The sequence below is a fragment of the Gracilinanus agilis genome, chromosome 4 (assembly GCF_016433145.1).
Source record: "Gracilinanus agilis isolate LMUSP501 chromosome 4, AgileGrace, whole genome shotgun sequence".
Taxonomy (NCBI): domain Eukaryota; kingdom Metazoa; phylum Chordata; class Mammalia; order Didelphimorphia; family Didelphidae; genus Gracilinanus; species Gracilinanus agilis.
The window spans coordinates 54,049,123-54,071,798 of NC_058133.1; the positions used below are offsets into that span (position 1 = coordinate 54,049,123).

At 35.1% G+C, this 22,676-nt stretch overlaps 1 protein-coding gene across 1 annotated transcript in view; it reads left to right on the plus strand.

Annotated features, from left to right (window-relative positions):
• ATF6 (activating transcription factor 6) overlaps positions 1-22,676 on the plus strand; it is a 230,624-nt gene that overhangs the window by 69,562 nt on the left and 138,386 nt on the right. The window contains exons 10-12 of the mRNA XM_044674260.1: positions 8,012-8,155; positions 14,026-14,139; positions 15,483-15,585. Of these exons, the coding sequence (XP_044530195.1) occupies positions 8,012-8,155; positions 14,026-14,139; positions 15,483-15,585 (361 nt within the window). The remainder of the gene's footprint in view (positions 1-8,011; positions 8,156-14,025; positions 14,140-15,482; positions 15,586-22,676) is intronic.

The window sequence follows — 22,676 nt, forward strand, 5'->3', positions numbered from 1 at the left end:
TTTGCTATTGTTTCCTTGTTTGTGGCTGTCTCTTAGTTTTTTCCTACTACCTGAGCACTTCTGATGTGAAATTTCAGTAAAGGAAAGAAAGTCCTACTGCTGAAGTACCAGTTAATTAGTCCTTATAAGACCGTATTATAAAGAGGAGATAACAAAGGAACTTGTGGCATTGGGTTAGTGTTGTCTGGAACTGGTTAGAAGGAAAAAGTCTTCATTCCAACATTTCTTAACCTTGTTAGCTTCTCATTATTGTTCATGAAAAATTCTAATTCCTTATTCTGATATGAGCCTGTCCTCAAAAATATGGCTCTAATTTTTTTTATTTAATCACTGAACACATTTTGCTATATGATGTCACCGCTGGCTCTTGCTCACAAATTACTGTATAACCTAAATGCCAGAATTCAAACCACCAACCAAACCAGGTTTTGTTCAGCTAGATTTACAAATGAAATCCAGTTCAATTCTTGGCTAAAATTGCTTTCCACATTTATCAAACTGACAAATAAACTGGAGAAATAAAATATAGCTAAATACCAGGTGTTATAGAATGTTGGGAGACTCACAGAGATAGCATAGACAAGGCCAGTGCTGTTTCTTTCCCTTAGTAGTCTAATTTATTCATTACTCTGAACAAATGTCTGCACAGTCATTGGTTCTCCTTTCAGCTTCTTTTAATTTCATCCTTGGTTTAAAGAGATGGCACACATATATGAGCCAGCACCAAGCTGGATAGGGGGATGTGGAAAATACTGTTAATGATCCTTTAGCCTTGGCATCTAGATTGGAATTGGGAGAGCTGAAAGAGCAAACTCAAATTTCAAGATGTAGCCTCTGGCTGCCCTTTCACTTAATCTCTCAGTGACTTTTTCTGGAGTTAATATAGTGATTTCTGTTGCTTTCTATCTTATAGCAATATGGTAAGGATTAGTAAAACAATAGGTCAGATGAGAAAATTATTCCCAGAATACTATGGGATGAAACAATTCTTTCAGAGCAGTAATGCTGGTTATTCTTTGAAAGCAAAATGGATAATCTCTGTGTAAAAAGTAAATTTTTAAAATTAAAACAATCAGATCTCAAGTGAAAAAAGTCTTCAGTTGATAGCAGCCAATAACCATCACACAGGTAGTCACCTGGGCAAATTTTCTTGGGAAGCCACAAACAATTGTGATTTCACTCGGGAACCATAACCCTTTTCTGTGAGTAAGTATGAAAATAGAGTGTATGCCAGTGGCCTGGGGCTTAAGGCCTCTGTTTTAGTGACTTCTCTAGAGAGTTTTCAGAAATACTGCAATTAGGATATGTTTACAATGGTCTCTCTCCTTTACATCTTAGGATGTGGTGAATGAGGAAAAATATGAGCCATGTGTTAACTAGATTTAAAATAGTTTTCCTCTCCATTGCCTCTTTTCTGTTTTCTTTGTTGGGTTCTGCTTCTTATCTTTCCTTTCTTTCTAATACCTCTTTTACAATTCCCCTTCCAAAGTTGAAGTTTGTTTTGCTTGCTTATAACTATTTCTTCTCCAACTCCTTTCCTTTTGTTCCTACCAGTTTTCTTCTTCAGTTTAATAAGTATTTCTACATCAGACTTGATGTATGTATTGAATACTATTCTATCTGGTTCAGATGAAAGTGAAGTGTATGTAAAGGTTTGTTTCCTTAATTTTTGTATACTTTTCTTGTATACTCCAATGATCAGAAATAGTAACTTCCATTCCATTCATTCCTAATATATTCCTTTTCTTTCTCTTTTATTTCCTCTCTAAAGACCATCAAAACAGAACAAACTCCCTTCAGGTCTTTTTTTTTTTTTTTTTTTTTTTTTTTTTAAACCCTTGTACTTCGGTGTATTGTCTCATAGGTGGAAGAGTGGTAAGGGTGGGCAGTGGGGGTCAAGTGACCTGCCCAGGGTCACACAGCTGGGAAGTGGCTGAGGCCGGGTTTGAACCTAGGACCTCCTGTCTCTAGGCCTGGCTCTCAGTCCACTGAACTACCCAGCTGCCCCTTCAGGTCTTTTGTTTTACTTAATACCTTCTATGACTTCCAATGACATTAAATTTCTGAAGGGACATTTACTTGTTTCTTTTATCTCTTCAGGATTAGATTTCTGTCTTGCAACATGTTACTCTTGGTTGTAAGTCTTTGTCTTCTGTCTTGGAATATCAAATTCCAACATTTTTTCTATTTTGTGGTTGTTGCTGACAAGTGTTATATAGTCCTAAACTTTAATTCTTTCTTTCTGGCTTGCTTGTATATTTTTCTTTGACCTGGATTCTCTGAATTTTACTTATGACATTTCTAGGTCTTTTCAGGTTGGGTTTACGTTTAGTATGTGATAAGTGGATTCTTTCTGTTTTCTCTTTGCCATCTGGTTCCAGCAGATCGGGGGAATTTTAATTTGTGATTTCATGAAATGTGATATATAGGTTTTTTGTTTAATTATCTTGTTTAGCAAGTCTGATGGTTCTTAAATTATTTCTTGGACATGTTTTCCATAGTAAAAACCTGTTTTTCGTATATTTTGTTTTTGTTCTGACGTTTCTGTTTTATAATATTGAATTCTCTTTTGCTCTGTTCTAATCTTTAGGGAATACATTAGTTGGATAAAGTTTTCCATCTTCTTTTCTATGTTATTTATTCACCTTTCAGTCCCAGGGCTCTTTTTAACTTAAAATTAAATTTTTTTTAATATCCTGATTTCTTAAAGATAAGACTTGTAGTCCCTTTGGCAAAGCCTTTCTTTTTTCTTTGGGGCTCTGCATGAAGTTTGATGAGGAGTTATTCTCTTCTGTTTATACCTCTTGGGCATCTCTTGACCCATAATATTCTTTCATAGTGTTAACCTTCATCTGTTTAGTTATATCTTCAGCTTTATTTTCTAATATGGGATTTTCTATCAGGGTACTTTTCATCTTATCTTGTACTCTTAGATCATATAAGCTGCTGTTAGGTCTTGACTTCAAATTCCTGGATTTCTGCCAATGACTTTTACTTTCTGTGATGTGCTAGTCTTCAAAGTGCTGGCAAGTTTCAGGCTTTCTCCCTCCTCTGGGTTCATAGCACTGAAGACTCTGCTTCTGCTTCTGCTTCTCTGAAGTGTCCTGGTCCCATTGTTACTGTCTCCTGGGTCTGCTTTTGAGGTCAGACCATTTTGAATTTTTTAGCTCTCCCTGGAGCTTTCTCATTTGACACTTTGGACTTTGATTCCTCAGGAACAACTGGCCATACATTTCAGGTGACCTTGGAGTATTTATTTCTAGCTAGAGCACTGGCAGGCCTCTGACTTTTTATACCTATGTGGATGCTAGCTTCTTTTGTAGGAACCTTTTCCCAGGGCCTGTAGGATTCTCAAGACTGAATGAAGGATTTCACTATTGTTTCTCTTGGATTTCTTGACTATTATATTTGAACTGGTGCCCTTTTTTAGATCTTTGCTCAAGTGTATGTGAGAGAACTATGCTCCTCTTTCAGCTATCACAAGGCCATTTTAACCAGAAGATCCTAACATTTCCTTGTTAATTGGAAGTCCCTTGTTCATTTTCATCTAGGATTCTTGGGCAAAAAGGAAATGTTCTGATATTTTCTTGCAAATTCATGAAATTATAGCATTTTGCTGATGAATTAATGTTAGCTCTAATATTCCTAGTTTATGAGATATTTTATTAATCAAATAGGTTTCACAAATGTTACTTAATATTAAATAATTCATTAAATATTATTTATTAAATATTTAATTGGATAAATTTTTTACCATCTTTTTTATCATACTTTCTAATTTTAGACTTAAATAAATCTCAAATTTACTGGCTATTCAATTTATTATCAATGTACAAATAATAAAACAAAATATCCAGCTTCACAACTCCAGTTGCCTATTGAACATCTTGAACTGGATGTGTCATAGACATCTTAAACTTTACCTATCTAATCCTGAACTCATCTTTCTTCTCAAGCCTTCCCCTCTTGCTACCTTCTCTATTATTGAGGAAGGTAGCAGAAGAAGGGGATGCAAGTTTGTTAACAAAGCTATTATTTGTGATCATGGGGATATAATTACTTTTACAACCTGAGCTTGTACTTTATAGGATGGCTATTTAGAAACATAAGAAGGCTTATGAATACTATAGTGCAGTGATGGGCAAACTTTTTAAAGAGGGGGTCAAAGGAAAGGAAATGCTCATCTGTCAGTCTGTTTCTAAGGCAACTCTTTCTAAGTTTCATTGTATTGTATCCTACTCATTGTATTCGTCAGATTAGGAATAATGTCACACGGCCAGATAGAACATCTCAGGGAGTCGTATCTGGCCCACTGGCCGTAGTTTGCCCATCACTGGTGTAGTGGATTGAGCTCTAGTTTCAAATTAAAAGACTTGGATTAGACTTCTTTCCAGCCTTTTGCCTAGCTGTCAGTTCATGCACAAGACATTTAATTCCTCAGAGCTTTATCTTCCTCAGCAGTACAATATGGATTAAAAAAAATATTCATGCTTCCTGCCTCACAAGGTGGTCACAAAGAAAATGCCTTGTAGATCTTAAAATACCATATATTAATGTAAGTTAATATTACAAAGACTCATCCCTAATAGATTGGGTACTTGGTGACAACTCTTAAGTCATGGCAACTCATGAAAAAAAGAAATACAAAATGGACCTTCTACTTTTATAGTGAGGAAACAGTGGAGAGGGGTGGGCTTTGCTAAGAATAAAACAGTTTTCAGACCATTTATAAACAGTAACTTAATTCTTAGTGTTCTAAATGTGATATGCCTTGTCTAGTAATCCCAGTGGTTTGTAGGTTCTGTTTAATCAAATAAAGAAGTTAAGAGAAGTTGGTTTTATTGTGTTTTGAAAGAAGAAGAAACATCACTTCATGGAACATTTGTTCAACTTGTGTTCAAAAATAAGTTCGTAGGGGGCAGCTGAGTGGCTCAGTGGATTGAGAGCCAGGTCCAGAGACATTCAAATCTGACCATAGACACTTCCTAGCTGTGTGATCCTGGGCAAGTCACTTGACCCCCATTGCCTAGCCCTTACCATTCTTCTGCCTTGGAACCAACATGCAGCATTGATTCTAAGACGGAAGGTAAGGATTAAAAAAAAAAAGTACATAATAAATACTTACAAGAAGATCATGAAAATAACTGAATCTCATGCAGTAACATCTTTTGCACAGCATGAAAAGGCAGAGAATTTTAAAAAAGAATTCATAAGATCCTCCAAGTTACATCAGTAATCATAGATTACATTGCATGGCAACAACAGTGATTTTAATAATTTCATACAGAAGCTTAACTGATACGAATCAGTTGCTTATAATGAGGAAGTCAGAAAATATATAATTGTTTCATTCTGAAGACATTGACTTTCCAAGCCATTAATAAAGAAAATAGCAGTAGTTGGTGGCTAGTAAAGCCAGTTCAAAGAAAACTTTTTGAGAGATTTACCAAAATAGATTTGTGCTGTGGACATTTAAGGATGAAACTGTAAGGGAAACAATAAAGAAAAGAAATATGGAAATGATCTGCAAAGATTTTTTAATAAATTTCAGCACAAGGGATGGTGGAGGTATCACATTTATACTCCTATTATCATAGTCCCATTTCTTACCAGGGAGGTTTAAGTGGAATTGAAGATAAGGAAGATGGGAAAAACATTTGGATTGCATCAAATAGACTTAGATGAGGTCTGTGCTTAGCTAACAAAATTTTGATGGAATTGTGAAATGGAGTCATAGTATCTGAAAGAGATGTCTGGTACTGCTAGGATCTTTTTTTTCTTTCTACTTTTTTTTTCATTAATTCTCTTGTCATTTGTAACCTTTTATTCCTCCAGATCAATTTTTAAATTATTTTTTTCTAGTGGTACAAAGTTTGATTTTTATGATACTGGATGAGTAATACCACTAGGTATTAATGTCATTTTTACCATATTAGCTTAGCTTATCCTTGAGCAATTAATATTTCTCTGCTTATTTAGACCATTCCATATTTCAGTAGAGAATGCTTTATAATTGTGTTCATATAGTTCCTGTGCATATTTTGGCAGGTAGGCTCCCAAATACTTTATGTTTTCTATTATTATTTTAAGTAGAATTTCTTTTTCTATTTTTTTTTTTTGCTTTTTTTTGTTGTTGTTGTTAATAGACAGAAATGCTGATGATAGATTCTGTGTTTATTTTATAACCTGCAACTTTGGTGAAGTTGTAAGTTTTAATTAGTTTTTTAACTTGAATTTTGACAGCTCTTCAAATAAACCTTCACATTGTCTTCAGAAAGTGATCATTTTGTTTCTCTTTACCTGTGCAAATTCTCTCAATTTCTTTTTCTTGTTATTGTTATAACTAGCATTTTAGCACTGTGTTGGATAGTAGTGGTGATAAGAGGTGTTTTTCACCCAATGGGAAAGACTTCTGTTTTATCCCAGTACAGATAATGTTGGCTCTTTGTTTTTTGATAGATACTTCTTATATTAAGGAAAGATCTATTTATTTTTTGTGCTTTCTAATGTTGTTTTTTTTTTTAATAGAAATTGGTGCTGTCAAAACCTTTTTATGTATCCATTAATATAATCATATATGGTCAGTTATGTTTATTATCCTAAACAGCTCTATATTCCTTGTATAAATCCAGACTGGACATGTATATAATCTTTGTCATATGTTACTATAGTTTCTGCTGATATTTTTGTAATAATTCTGCATTGATATTCACTAGGGATATTGGTTTGTAGTTTTCTTTTTCTGTCTTGACACTCCTTGGTTTCATTATCACTATCATATTAGTGTTATACAAGTGTAAATTAATGATATATAATTCTAGCCAAAGATTTTCTCTAGTTATTAAAGCTTGGTGCTTAATTTTTATAACTGTGCAAAATATACATTATCATTGCCTAGGCTCCTTAAGGATTTTTTTTTTGTAATTTTTGTAATTTCTCATTATAGTGAATTACCTAATTCTAAATTGTTAGCACAAACTCCTCCATTTCCACAAATGTATTTGTGTGACTCAGCCATTTGTTCGATGTTCCTCTTTGCCTATGTATTGTTTTCTGAGTTCTTACAGATGCTTTCCCTATAATATTGATATTTGCCATTTCATTGAATCTATCTGGAGGTTAACCATTTCTAGTTACATTTGACAGGTCTAGTGATGTGTACCTGTTCTCAACTTTCACTCTTGCCTTCACTTAGAGAGGGTGCCCAGACCTGCCATCTCTTCATTTCCCCTCATTCCTTCATGTCATGTACCTCCCTTCCACCAATTTTTCAGGTTCATTTTCTGGGTCATCTTCCCCCACTAGATCATAAACTTTTTGAGGACCCAAGATTATCTTTTGCCTTTTTTTTTTGGCTCCCTAGCATTTAGCACATTTTTTAAATTTTAGAAATCATTAAGTTCACCCAGAGGCCATTTTATTGGTGAAAGTGATGGGAAAATAGAGGAGATTACAAATATAAATAAAAAAACAAAGTTTTCTTAAGTAATAATTTGATATTAGGAGCATATCTGTGCTTTGGAATTATGAAGGCATATTGACTTTTGAGAAGGTTTTTTCCCCTATAAACATTTTATTTGCTGAATTCCATGGCTGAGCACTAAAGTTTCCATTAATCCTGAAAGAACTTCTTAATTATTCCTTGAGGGTTGATATTTTTAAAAAAAATGGATATGTGTGTATGTAACTATAAATAAATGTAAATGTAAAGATATATATATATGTATATATATACATATATATACATAAAACAATTTTAAGCTATCTCACGTTAGTTTTTATGCTTCAGCCATTTATAAAAAGGTTTTTAAAAATGTTTTGTAAGAATTGTTTATAATAGCAACATTTGCCCTGCAAAGCACTAGACTACACGGTATCAGTTTGCTTTGATTTATTTTTATAGCATGATTTGGCTTACAGAAGAATTTTAATTTGCTTCTTGGCAGTCTAAAACATGTATACATGTAACTTATTTTCATTATACTTATTTCTCCATACTTTTGTATTTCAGTGTGTTTGAGCGGGATTCCAGCACAGTGATTTCTAGTATGAACCCTGCACATCAAAGTAGACATCTTTTAGGATTCTCAGCTACAGAGGGACAAGATTCAATTTCTAGAAAATTTGATGGTGCCATCCAGAAAAACAACTACAGGTGATTCTGCTTGTTATTCTTTGTTACATTTTGTCTTCTTAGTTGACCTAATGAAACTAAAAAGTAGAGTTAATATAATACTAGTTTGCAGATTGTAAGACTTGATTTGTATTTTCAGCTTTACCAGCAAACCCATAGTGTGATTGTGGTTGTTCTCTCTCCTCTCTTCCTTAGTTTCCTTATCTGTGTAAGTGGAGAGATTAGACTAGATGATCTCTAAATTATCTTCTCTTAATCAGCAAGCATTAATTGTCTATGTGCCAAAAACTATGTTAGGCACAAAATTAAATAATCTCTGCTCTCAAGAATTTGCCTTCTAGCAGGGAAGATAATGTGTATGTTTGCATATGCAAAATATAAAGTGAATAAAAAGCAATTTCTGGGAAAGGCAGCTGGAGAGAGGGAAATGGAAGTAAGAAATGTCTCATGAAGAAGGTGGCACTTGAGACACTTGAGATAAACTTTGGATGAAGGAGGGTTTCTAAGAGCGAGAGTTAAAAGAGGGAAGGTAGTGTGGCCATGGAGAGTAGTCCTCTGCCAAATAACAGAGATGGAAGATGAAGATGACATGTCATGTTTGGGGAACTGTAATAAAACTGTCTTGATTTTTATAATGGAGATGCCACATAAGCTTTTTGAATTTGTTCACTCATCTATATGATAGATACTATTCTAATTAATACCTACCTCATGGAGTTGTGAAGTTAAATGAAATTAATATTTTAAAATTCCTTTGCAAATCTAAAAGCACTATATAAAGCATAGGCATTATTATATGACCATCTAACCTTCCTACCCATATATAAATGACAGAACTAGAAAAAGGTAGTAATGAACATTTGAAATGGCTAGTGGATATTTAGGCACAAAATATACAAGGAAAATATGCCAGTGCTTGGTAACTTTAATGCTTTGACGGGGCTAGGAATGCATATGGGACACCAAAAAGAACTGGCTTGGCCCCAGTTACTATCCCAATTCATCCATTCTAATTATATTTTGAGTTCTCCTTCTTTGGAAACTGGAATTAGGTAAAATAAATCACTGTTCTTTAATGTACTACATACAACATGAATAAAATGATTACTTTTGCCATTTTTTAGTACATTACTACAGGATTGCTTTTGAGCATTCCATCTTTAATAATATGCTTTCATGATTTTCTCATTTCTTTGTGGCTCTTATTAGAAAAGAATAGAATCAGAGTTTAAACCAACAGTCAAGCCCAAGTTAGAAATATGTTCTTCTGGGGCACCTAGGTAGCTCAGTGAATAGTGTCAGGCCTCAAGACAGGAGGTCCTCGGTTGAAATTTGGCCTCATATATTTCCTAGCAGTGTTACCCGGGGCAAGTTACTTAACCCTAATCACCCAGCCCTTACTATTCTTCTGCCTTGGAACCAATATTTTGTATTGATTCTAAGATGGAAGGTGAGAGTTTTAATTTTAAAATATACACACACATACACATTTTTTTCTTCTATTGGCAAGAACTAGTAGGAAAAAATGTTAAGAGCTTTATTGATATTGACCATGTTGTAAGGGCTTCAGATGAGAATCATTCTTTTGATCTTTTCTGTATAGCCTGTATCAACCAGGGGAAATTATTTTCACAACCATGGAATTCTAGGCACTCTCCCCTTCCCTTTGTCTAAATTCATCACCCACTCCAGGTCCTGGAGGTCTTATTTGCTGACCCTCATATCAGTGAATTAACAAACATTTACTAATATTGAATGGCTGTGTGTCAGGCATTCTTCTAGGTGGTAGAATTACAGGGAAGAAAAAGGAAATGGTCCCTGCCCTCAGGTAGCCCTATGTGCTTTCATCCATGCAGCACATACCTATGTAAACAGAGGGGCTGGGGCTGGGCCTGGGCCTTTGGTTTTGCTGAGAGAATGAACCCTGGGGTGAGGAGGCTCTTCCTGCCAAAGCGCCTCAGTGGCTTCTCTGCAACTTGGAGCTGCGAAGAGGCTTCATGATGTGGCCCCAGTTCTGCAGGGAAGCCAGCAGGGGCCTGCCTGGAAAGGTGAGAAGGAGAGGCTGAGCAGAGGCTGGGCAGAGGCAACGAATGTTCACAACAACCTTCTTACCCTGGCCTCCATCTGTTGTGCTCACTGTCCTTGGAGCATCCTTCCCAGCCTTTCCCCCTCGAGTCCCTAACTTCCTTCAGGACTCAGATCAGGTGTCTCCTATTTGAGCCTCTCCTGATCCTCCAGCTGTACTTGCTTCCCTCCTGTTCCTCATCTAATTATCTTGTATTTATTTCTGTTTGTTTTGTATGTGTGAACATGTCATTTGCATATGTCTCCCCATCTATATTGTTAACTGTTTGAGAACCAAGGATACTTTTACTTTCATTCTTTGTATCCAGAGTAGAGGCAGCTGGTAGCACAGTGGATAGGGCACTGGGCCTGGAGTCAGGAAGACTGAGTTCAAATCCAGCCTCAGATACTTACTAGCTATGTGACCCTAGGCAAGTTACTCTGTCTGCTTCAGTTTCCTTGTTTATAAAATGCAGGTAATAATTGAACCTATCTTGTGAGGATAAAATTGGATATTTGAAAAGTAGATTTTATATACATATTTGTATAATCTACTGGATATTTGAAAAGTAGATTTTATATATATATACGTGTATACGTATATATATATAAAGTCTACTTTTCAAATATCCAATTTTGTATTTTTATATATATACATATATATATAATCTACTTTTCAAATATCCAATTTTGTATTTTTTATATATATATATACATATATACATATGTATATATATATATATATATACTTATTCCCTTTCCTTTCTTCATCACATGGCACAGTGCTAGGTACATAGTAGGTGCTCAATAGATGCTTATTGATTGATTATATGATTATATGAAACAAAGTTAATGTGGGAGAAAAAACTGATATAATGCTTCCTTTTTTTCTACTTGCTCGTAGGAGTTAATGAACTCTAAGCATTTAGCAATGTTCCTGAATTTCACTGGATTTTATTTTGCTAAAACATTGTTCCAGATACAGGGTTCATGAGCTTTGATTTTGAAGTTCAATCCTTTTCATAGGACATCTGTCAAAGATTAAATAGTTTTAAAATGTAACTTTTTAAGCTTAGGAGGGTCTGTGAATCCATAGCTTGTTTGTAACATTCGATTGCTGTTGCTGAAGTATGGTACAATTGGACTACATGTCAGGTAATGAAGAATTTACTACACAAGATTCATGCTTATTTTTGGTATTCTCAATACAAGCAGCAGGTTTTACCTTCTGTCGTTATTGGACAGTTTCACCAAAAGAGACTATGTGTTCTAGAATTCAGTATTCTGGATTTTACTTGGCGAATTATAGACTGAATCTTGTTTGGGCTTCAACCAGACATAAAAGTCAAGCTATATTCTTTTTTGTTTCAAAAGTTATCATGGCTAATGCTTTATCTTAGATATCTGATAATTAATTAAAAATTAAAAATAAAAGTGATTGTAATTGTAATTTTTTGATTACTTGTCTCACAGTATGTGAGAATGCATACTTGAACTATTTGAGATCTCTAACAAAAAAGTTCATCAATGTACCTGGTGTTATTTCTTTTCACTGTGATCAATTTTGAAGATAAGATACCCACTGTTGCTTGAAAAGCATTTTGAAGGGGTCAGATATGAATTAACATGAAAACTATTTTCATTAATTTATCACTTAGCCATGTTTCTTCTTAATGAAATGTATTTTATGCAAAGCTCATTTTCAAATAAAAGACTTGTGTATGAGAACAAAATTCTATCCATGGTTTCTAGGTTTGTAATGGCTTACCTTGACTTGCCTATCATATTTTAAGTACATTATCTTTTAAAATCCTCAAAGTATGTAATAGGGTGTTCTTGTGTACACATTATTTAAGGCTTTGCTCCAGAAAATGTCTTAACTCCTTAGTAGTCTAATGTGATCTTAATGGATCATTTGTAGAGGGTGTTTTTACTCGATATAAAATGATTCACAAACCTCCTAGACCACAGACCATTTCAGGGTTAGTGTGTGCTTAATTGTTTCCAGATTGTACATTGACTCTTGGAGCTCACTTTCCCTTCTTTTCAGCTCCACCCTGTCCCTTTCCTAGTATTTCTCCTATCATATTTTTCCCTTCCAAAAGAACATTTTTGGCTGACAGAACAAAGTTCATTGACACAGATGTGCAGAAATCATTACTAGAATTTGTCTGCCACATGGAAAGAAGGTAATAAGTCAGAAATATGTTTTCAAAGGGATTTTGGAGTATTTTGCAAGAACATTATTTTTAATATACTTTTATGTACGTGGATATGTGTTTTTTAAATAAATAAAAATGTGATCTTGGCTATTTCTCATTTTTTCACTGTTCTCAATCAGCTTTTGTCTGATGCATTTAGAAGAGTTTGCCTCTATTGCCAAATCCCAGACTGACTTTCTTCTCTACACATTTTATTTTATGTTGACTTCTTTCTCTCTGTTATCTTCTCATATATGTATGGCATCATCACTTTCTCATATATTATAGTGGGATAGGATGTGGTAGGAGGCAGAGAAGAGAGAAAAATAATCCCTATACACTGTTTTGAGAACATAAATCTATGGCACAATTTTATAAAATTAACCACATAAATTCACTTTGCTAGTTATGCAATAGATCTGTCATAAATTGCATATGAATGAAATGAAATACTTCTAAATATACTAAGGAAATTGCTATTTGAATTTGCCCTGTAAGAAGTTATTTTTTTTTTAACTTTTTTTTTAAACCCTTGTACTTCGGTGTATTGTCTCATAGGTGGAAGATTGGTAAGGGTGGGCAATGGGGGTCAAGTGACTTGCCCAGGGTCACACAGCTGGGAAGTGGCTGAGTCTGGGTTTGAACCTAGGACCTCCTGTCTCTAGGCCTGACTCTCACTCCACTGAGCTACCCAGATGCCCCCAAGAAGTTATTTTTTAAAGAAAATAATTCTTCAAAATGTAAATAACAACCCCTTTGTAGATCTGTTTTTTTTTAAAGCCTTGGTAGGCTTTATATATCTTTATATATCTCTTTTTCATAAAATAGGAACTACCCATAACAAAATTCCAGGCATTACTAAGATTGTTTATAAGATGTATCAAAACACTACTCTGGAGAGGGTGGATGACAGTCAGGTTACTAGTTCTGACTCCTCACTCTTTTCCATATTACTCTTCCAATCATATCTGGTTTCTTACCAGTGATTGGCAGCAGGTAGCAGGGTGTGTGTGTGTGTGTGTGTGTGTGTGTATGTTTGTGTAGATCTACAAATATGTGTGTATATATATATATCTACAAATATATAATTTTACTATTGTATATAATATTACAGAATATATAAATACAAATATATTTCTCTTTCTACATATATATATTTAAACTCTTACCTTCTAAGTATCACTTCTAAGACAGAAAATAGCAAGGGCTAGGCAATCAAAGTTAAATGACTTGACCAGAGTCACACAGCTAAGAAGTGTTTGGAGTCAGATTTGAATCATGGTTATCCCAACTCCAGGCATGTAATACTATCCATTATCCTACCTAGCTGCTTCAGCAGGATATATTTTTAAAAGTGGCTACATTTATTTAAAAAGTTTTATAATCTATCTCTGGTGGTTATAACATACCACAAAGGGGAAGGCCATAGGCTCTGGATCCAGATTATCTTTTGCTCTTCATAGTGCTGCTATGCTTACTGTCTATTTAAAGTTCTCTGTTTTCTAGATGGCTATAGTCACTAAATTTTTTTCAAATTAAATGATGTTGGTGATGTTCCTGCTTCTTTACTGTAAGTATCTGGAAGTATAAAGAAATAACTGATTGTACTACATTTGTGTATTTCAGATATGATCATTCTGTCTCTAATGACAAAGCTTTGATGGTTGTAACAGAAGAGCCACTGTTGTATATCCCTCCACCTCCCTGTCAACCAATAATTAACCGTACAGAGTCTCTCAGGTGAGTGCTATTTGGTCGCTATGAAAACAGATGAAAAGTTGCTTATAATCAGCAGTTCTTTCTTTTCCCAGCTTCAGTTTCAAAGAAATGAATGGATTATTGATAATGTCTAGAGCAGTGTTTCTCAAATCTTTTGCTCATAACATAGTTTTGTTTTTTGCTACAAAAAGATATAGCTCCATGAACTGGCAATACTGGCAACAGTTAGGAGACTTCTACATTCCCTCATGAGTACAAGTTAAGTTCTGTATAATTCATGGTGGCACACCCAGCAGTGCTATTTGAAAACCACTGTTCTGGACAAGAAAAAGAAGTTAATAGTGTTTCTATCTGTTTTTCTTACTGTCTAACAATATATCTCTCACTCAGTTTCCTCACTAATCCCTTGAGAGGAGTCAGTCATAACTACCTGCTTCCTAGGGTGTGGTTTATTCAGTTGAATTCAGCAAGCATTTAAGAGACTTCTGTGTGCCAAGTTCAGGGTTAGGTACTGGGAATTCAAGGAAAAAAAGAAACAGTCTTTGTTATTAAGGACCATCCATTATGTTGGAGTTACATACTTAGATATAGTAGAGCAAGGGGGCAGCTGGGTAGCTCAGTGGATTGAGAGTCAGGCCTAGAGATGGGAGGTCCTAGATTCAAATCCAGCCTCAGACACTTCCCAGCTGTGTGACTCTGGGCAAGTCACTTGACCCCGATTGCCCAACCCTTACCACTTTTCCACCTAGGAGCCAATACACAGAAGTTAAGGGTTTAAAAAAAAAAAAGATATAGTAGAGCATTTTGAAATAAAGAATATGATGTTTACATGAAAACTCATTATTTGGAGTTGGCAAATGACCCCAAGTCATGTGTTCAGTGCCAGCATGAGGAACCCCTTGTAATCTCTTTCTGACCAGTTCTCCTAACCCTTTTTTATCCCTCTGTGGTGAGAGCTCCTAGTGTTAAATCAGATAATTTTCTATAATTTTTAATCATGATTTTCAAATGTTTTTATACATCCATTTGCAATTAGTAGTATTGAAGTTTGTAAAGTTCTCTTAAGTCTCTTAGATGCTTGTTTGAGTAGTCCAAGGGCAGAGGAAAACTTTGGAATCATTTTTGTGTGGAAAATGTTTTCCTTCTCTTATTTATACTTGGCAATATTTAGCTATGAATATCCTTTCTGTTTTGAACTTGTGAATAAGCAAGATGCTTTTTGAATATGAAGGTATGTTAAAAGCAACTTACCATTAGATGTCTTCATTTATTCAGAATGTTGAGTATTATAAAGCATTCATTTGCAACCACAGTGAAATAGTTATTTCTTAGAGTTATATTTAATTGAGCATTTTGCTTAATAGATTGAATCATGAACTCCGAGGATGGGTCCATAGACACGAAGTAGAGAGGACCAAGTCGAGAAGAATGTCAAATAGTCAGCAACAGAAAACACGTGTACTACAGGTATATTTTAAATTTTTTATGACAGAAACCTAAAGCTTATTTTTTGCCATAAAAGCATTGCATATAATCACCTCTATAATTTTTTAGGTACTTAAAGCAGGTATTGTCAAAGAGTGGAAAGGTCACTAGATTGGAAGTGAAAAGACCTTGTCCCCATACAACCAAAAGTGACAGAGGCAAGTCATTTAGCCCCTTTAAGCAGTAGTTTCTTCATCTGTAAAATAAGGGAGTTAGATTAGATCAGGAATTTTTAACTTGGGGCCCATGAATTTGTTTAAAATTTATTTTTGGTATTAGAGAACTTCTGGGTTAAGATGGCTGCAGAGTAGAAGCAGGGCTCTTAACTTTCCTAACCAACTCATACATGATACCTCAAAAGGACACAAAAACCAAATCCAGATGAACGAAGGAACCCCACAAAAGGGTGCAGAATTGAAGGTATGTGGGATTTCGGCATTTCCACACTCTAAGGGTGTGAAATAGCTCCCAATAAAATGTGAGTTGATCAACCCTCTCCCACTCCCCACCCCACCTACAATGCCAAAGCCAGTGCACAAGAGTTAGAGCAAGTATGGGGCATTCACTAAGTTCTTGGCAGCTAATTGTGGGACCATGAAGGGCTTGCTCCTCAGAGCAGCAGGACGTAAGACCCCAAGAGGCTAAAGAATGTGGACTTTGAGTGCGGACCTGGGCGCAGACTCTGGGTGTGGACATAGAGCAATGGGGTAAAAGACAGAGGAAGCAGTGCACGCTGAGACTCGTAAGGGAGCTTTGGGCAGAGGAGCAAGCGTGGGGCAATATCTGGGGTCCTGGCAGCTGATTGGGACCACCAAGAGGCTTGACCCTGAGAATAGCTAGATTTGAGACCCCAGGAGCCTAAAGAGCTCAGACCTTGGGTGCGAGGATATAGCTGAGAGGGGTGGCACTGTGGCTCATAAAGTAGCCTTAGGCAAAAACTGTTCCACAGCTCTATACACAGAGAGCCTGCTGACCTCACCCAGACTTCTGACTGAAAAGGAAAAAATAGCATAATAGTGGCAAGCAGTGCCCAAGAACTAACCAAGAGAAAGAATAAGAGAAAAGCGTTAACACTGGATAACTTTTACACAAAAAAAAAAAATCCAGACAACAGAGCAGACAGCAGAGGAGGACAAACAAGTAAACACATCCAAACCTTCCCCAAAAAATGAAAATTGGTCACAAGCTCTTAGAGTTCAAATCTTAGATCATGAGAAAGATGGAAGAGATTTGGCAAGAAAAGTGGGAAATAGCTCAAAAGGAAATTAACAGTTTAAAAGACAGAAACTCCCAATTGGAGAAAGATGCCCCAAAATCAAACAAAATGATGAGCAAATTGGAGACCCAAATTAAACAGCAGGAAAACAAGATAGACCAAATTGAAAAGGAAAATCAAAAGATTATAGTAGAAAACCAATCTCTAAAGACCAGAATTGGGCAAGTAGAAGCCAATCATCTTGCAAGTCAGCAAGAACTAATAAAACAAAGTCAAAAGAATGATAAAATAGAAGGAAACATGAAATATCTCACTGAAAGAATGACAGATCAAGAAAACAGGTCTAGAAGAGACAATCTGAGAATCATTGATCTTTCTGAAAAATCAGAAATTAATAGAAATTTGGACACCAAGCTACAAGAAATTATCCAAGAAAACTGCCCTGATGTTCTTCATCAAAAGGTCAAGATAGACTTTGAAAGGATCCATAGATCACTCTCTACAGTAAACCCTCAAAAAATCAACTCCCAGGAATATAATTTTCAAATCGAAGAGCTTTCAAGTTAAGGAAAAAATATTACCAGAAGCCAGAAAGACACAATTCAGATATCAAGGAACACCAATTAGGATCACACAGGATCTGGCAGCCTCCACGCTAAAAGACCACAAGGTTTGGAATATGATAATCAGAAAGGCAAGAGAATTGGGTCTACAACCAAGGATCATCTACCCATCAAAACTGACTATATACTTCCAGGAGACAGTATGGGCATGCAACAAGATAGAAGATTTCTAAGTATTTGTAAAGAAGAGATAAGAACTAAAGTTTGATATCCAACCACAAAAATCAAGAGAAAGAAGAAAAGGTGAATAAGAAAGGAGAGGGGAAAGAAAGAAAACTCTTATTTTTAAATGTGCATCTTTAAGGGCTTCAATGATCAAATTATTTGTATTCCTATATGGAGAAATGTTATGTGTAATTCTCAAAAATTGTACTCACTATTATAATAAAGAGAAGAATTATTTATTAGGGAGAGGTTGGAGTACTAAATGGTCTACAGGAAAAAAAAGGGGGGTGGAATAGAAGATGGCACCAAGAGAAACTTGAAGGAATAAGAAAAATAGGACAATCTATACCACACTAAGAGGGCATGGGAAAGGGAGGGGATGAATACTGTCATAAGAAGGACAGGAAGAGAGCATTAATAGGAAATGCTTAAACTTTACTCTCAGCGGAATTAATCCTAAGAGGGAAGAGTAGCCAGATCTATTGGGATATCAAATTATATCTTAAACTACGGAGAAAGTCAGAAGGGATAAACCAAGTGGGGCAGCGGGTTGGGAGTTCAAAATGGGCGGAGTAGAAAAGGGGGAAGGAATTCATTAGGCCTTAAAAAATAATAAGAGGGGGAAAAAAGGGAGGGGGTGGAAAAGGAAGTAAACTAAGGGAGGGGATTAAGGGGACTGATTTAAAACAAACCACTGGTTTAAAAGGAAATAGCGTAAGAAAAAGGGATAGGACAAGGAGAGTGAATCAAAATGTCTGGGAATACACAGTTGATAATTATAACTCTGAATGTGAATGGGATGAACTCACCCATAAAACAGAAGCAAATAGCAGAATGGATTAGAAACCAAAATTCTATCATATATTGTCTACAAGAAACACACATGAGACAGACAGACATACCTAAAGTAAAAATGAAAGGCTGGAGCAAAATCTATTGGGCTTCAACTGAGAAAAAGAGGGCAGGAGTTGCAATCATGATTTCTGACAAAGCCAAAGTAAAAATAGATATGGTTAAAAGAGATAGGGAAGGTAATTACATCCTGATAAAAGGTAGTATATAGACAATGAAGAAATATCAGTACTCGATATGTATGCACCAAATGGTATAGTATCCGTATTTCTAAAGGAGAAACTGGCAGAGCTCAAGGAGGAAATAGATAATAAAACTATACTAGTGGAAGATTTAGATCTCCCTCCATCAGATCTAGATAAATCAAACCAAAAAATAAATAAGAAAGAGATAAGAGAGGTGAATGAAATCCTATAAAAATTAGAGTTAATAGATATGTGAAGAAAAATAAATAGGGACAAAAAGGAATAAACCTTCTTTTCAGCTGCATATGGTACATTCACAAAGATTGACCATGCACTGGGGCATAGAAACATGGCAAACAAATGCAAAAGAGCAGAAATAATAAATGTAACCGTTTCAGATCATAATGCAATAAAAATAATAATTAGTAAGGGCACATGGATAGGCAAATAAAAAATTAATTGAAAATTAAATAATTTGACTCTCCAAAATCAGTTAAAGAATAAGTCATAGAAACAATCCATAATTTCATAGAAAATAATGACAATGATGAGATATTCTACCAAAATCTGTGGGATGCAGCTAAAGTAGTACTCAGGGAAATTTATATCCTAGAGTGCATATATTAACGAGTTAGAGAGGGCAAAGATCAATGAACTGGGCATGCAAATCAAAAAACTAGAAAGTGAACAAATTAAAAATCTCCAGTTAAATACTAAATTAGAGATCATAAAAATTAAAGGAGAAATTAGTAAAATTGAAAGTAAAAGAATTATCGATTAATAAATGAGAAGATGGTACTTTGAAAAAACAAATAAAATTGACAAAGTACTGGTCAATTTAATTAAAAAAGGAAAGAAGAAAGCCAAATTATCAGTATCAAAGATGAAAAGGGAGACGTCACCTCTAATTAAGAGGAAATCAAGGCAATCATTTTGCCCAATTATGTGGCAATAAATATAGCAATCTAGGTGATATGATCAATACTTACAAAAATATAAATTGCCTAGCTTAACAGCAGAAGAAATAGAATACTTAAATAATCCCATATCAGAAAAAGAAATTGAACAGGCCATCAAAGAACTCCCTAAGAAAAAATCCCCAGGACCAGATGGATTCACAAGTGAATTCTATCAAACATTCAAAGAACAACTAATCCCAATACTATTCAAACTATTTGACATAATAAATGAAGAAGGAGTTCTACCAAACTCCTTTTATGACACAAATATGGTACTGATCCCAAAGCCAGGTAGAACAAAAACAGAGAAATTAAACTACAGAACAATCTCTTTAATATAAATTCAAAAATCTTAAGTAGAATACTATCAAAAAGACTCCAGCAATGAGGGTTATTCATCATGATCAGGTGGGATTTATACCAGGAATGCAAGGATGGTTCAATATTGGGAAAACTATTCATATAATTGACCGTATCAACAAGCAAACCAACAAAAATCACATGATTATCTCAATAGGTGCTGAAAAAGCTTTTGACAAAATACAACACCCATTCCTACTGAAAACACTAGAAAGTATAGGAATAGGCCTTTCCTGAAAATAAGAAATGGTACATATCTAAAACCATCAAAAACATCATCTGCAATGGGGATAAATTAGAAGCATTCCCAATAAGATCAGGAGTGAAAGAAGGATGCCCATTGTCACCTCTATGATTTAACAATGTGCTAGAAACACTAGCAGTAGCAATTAGAGAAGAAAAAGAAACTGAAAGTATTGAAATAGGTAATGAGGTGACTAAGCTATCACTGTTTGCAGATGATATGATGGTCTACTTAAAACATCCTAGAGAATCAACTAAAAAGTTAGTGGAAATAATCAACAACTTTGGTAAAGTTGCAGGATACAAAATAAATGCACATAAATCATCAGCATTTCTATATATTTCCAACACATCACAGCAGCAAGAGTTAGAAAGAGAAATACCATTCAAAATCATCCTAAACAATATAAAATACTTAGAAATCTATCTGCCAAGACAAACATAGGAATTATACGAAAACAACTATGAAACCCTTTCCACACAATTAAAACTAGATCTAAACAATTGGAGAAGCATTGATTGCTCATGGGGAGGACGAGCTAATATAATAAAAACGACCATCCTACCCAAATTAATTTACTTATTTAGTGCTATACCCATCAAACTACGAAAAAACTTTTTTATTGAATTAGAAAAAACTATAACAAAGTACATTTGGAAGAATAAAAGACCAAGGTTATCAAAGGAAATCATGAAAAAAGAAAACAAGAAGGAAGGTAGCCCAGTAGTACCAGATCTTAAACTGTGCTACAAAGCAGTAGTCATCAAACCAATATGGTACTGGCTAAGAGTCAGAAGGGAGGATCAGTGGAATAGACTTGAGGTAAGTGACCTTAGCAAGACAGTCTATGATAAACCCAAAGAACCCAGGTTTTGGGACAAAAAACCACTATTTGACAAAAACTGCTGGGAAAATTGGAAAAAAAATATGGAGAGATTAGGTTTAGATCAACATCTCATACCTTATACCAAGATAAATTCAGAATGGGCAAATGACTTGAATATATAGAAGGAAACTACAAATAAATTAGGTGAACACAGAATAGTATACTTGTCAGATCTTTGAGGAAGGAAAGATTTTAAAACCAAGCAAGATTTGGAAAAAATTACAAAATGTAAAATAATTTTGATTACATTAAATTAAAAAGGTTTTGTACAAGCAAAACTAATGCAACCAAAATTAGCAGGGAATCAACAAACTGGGAAAAAATCTTTATAACAAAAAACTCTGACAAAGGTCTAATTACTCAAATATATAAGGAGCTAAATCAAATGTACAAAAAATCAAGCCATTCCCCAACTGATAATGGGCAAGGGATGTGAATAGGCAATTTTCAGATAAAGAAATAAAAATTATCCATAAGCACATGAGAAAGTTTTCTAAATCTCTTATAATTAGAGAAATGCAAATCAAAACCACTCAGAGGTACCACCTCACACCTAGCAGATTAGCTAACATGACAGCAAAGGAAAATGGTGAATGTTGGATGGGATGTGGCAGAATTGGGACGTTAATGCATTGCTCGTGGAGTTGTGAATTGATCCAACCTTTCTGGATGGCAATTTGGAACTATGCTCAGAGGGTTTTAAAAGACTATCTGCCCTTTGATCCAGCCATAGCAGTGCTTGAATTATACCCCAAAGAGATAATAAGGAAACAGAATTGTACAAAAATATAGCTGTGCTCTTTGTGGTGGCAAAAAATTGGAAAATGAGGGAATGTCCTTAGATTGGTGAATGGCTGAACAAATTGTGGTATCGGTTGGTGATGGAATACTACTGTGCTCAAAGGAATAATGAACTGGAGGAATTCCTTGTGAACTGGAATGACCTCCAGGAATTGATGCGGAGTGAAAGGAGCAGATCCAGGAGAACGTCGTGTACAGAGGCTGATACACTGTGGTACAATCAAACATAATGGACTTCTCTACTAGCAGCAATGCAAGAATCCAGAGCAAGGCTGAGGGACTCATGAGAACGAAAACTAGCCAAATTCAGAGGAAGGTCTGTGGGAGGAGAAACAGAAGAAAAACAACTGCTTGAACACATGGGCTGATAGGGATATTATTGGAGATGTAGACACTAAATGATAACTCTAGTCTAACTATCCATAATATGGAATTAGGTCTCAATCAATGATACATGTAACAACCCAGTGGAATTGTGCTTCAGATACAGGGGATTGGGGGTGTGTGGGGGAGAAGGAAAGAACATGAAACATGTAACTGGGAAAATATTCAAAATAAAAAAATAAAATGTATTTTTGATAACTATTTCAGTATGATTATTTCCCTTTGTAATCCTTTGCATTTAATTTTATTCTTTTAAAAACATGCTTTGAAAATGGTCAATGGCACAAAAAAATTAAGAAGCCCTGAATTAGATGATCTCCTAAGACCCAGGTATCATCACACTTCCCTCCCTGCCCTCCCTTCCTCTCTTCCTTCCTTCCTTCCTTCCTTCCTTCCTT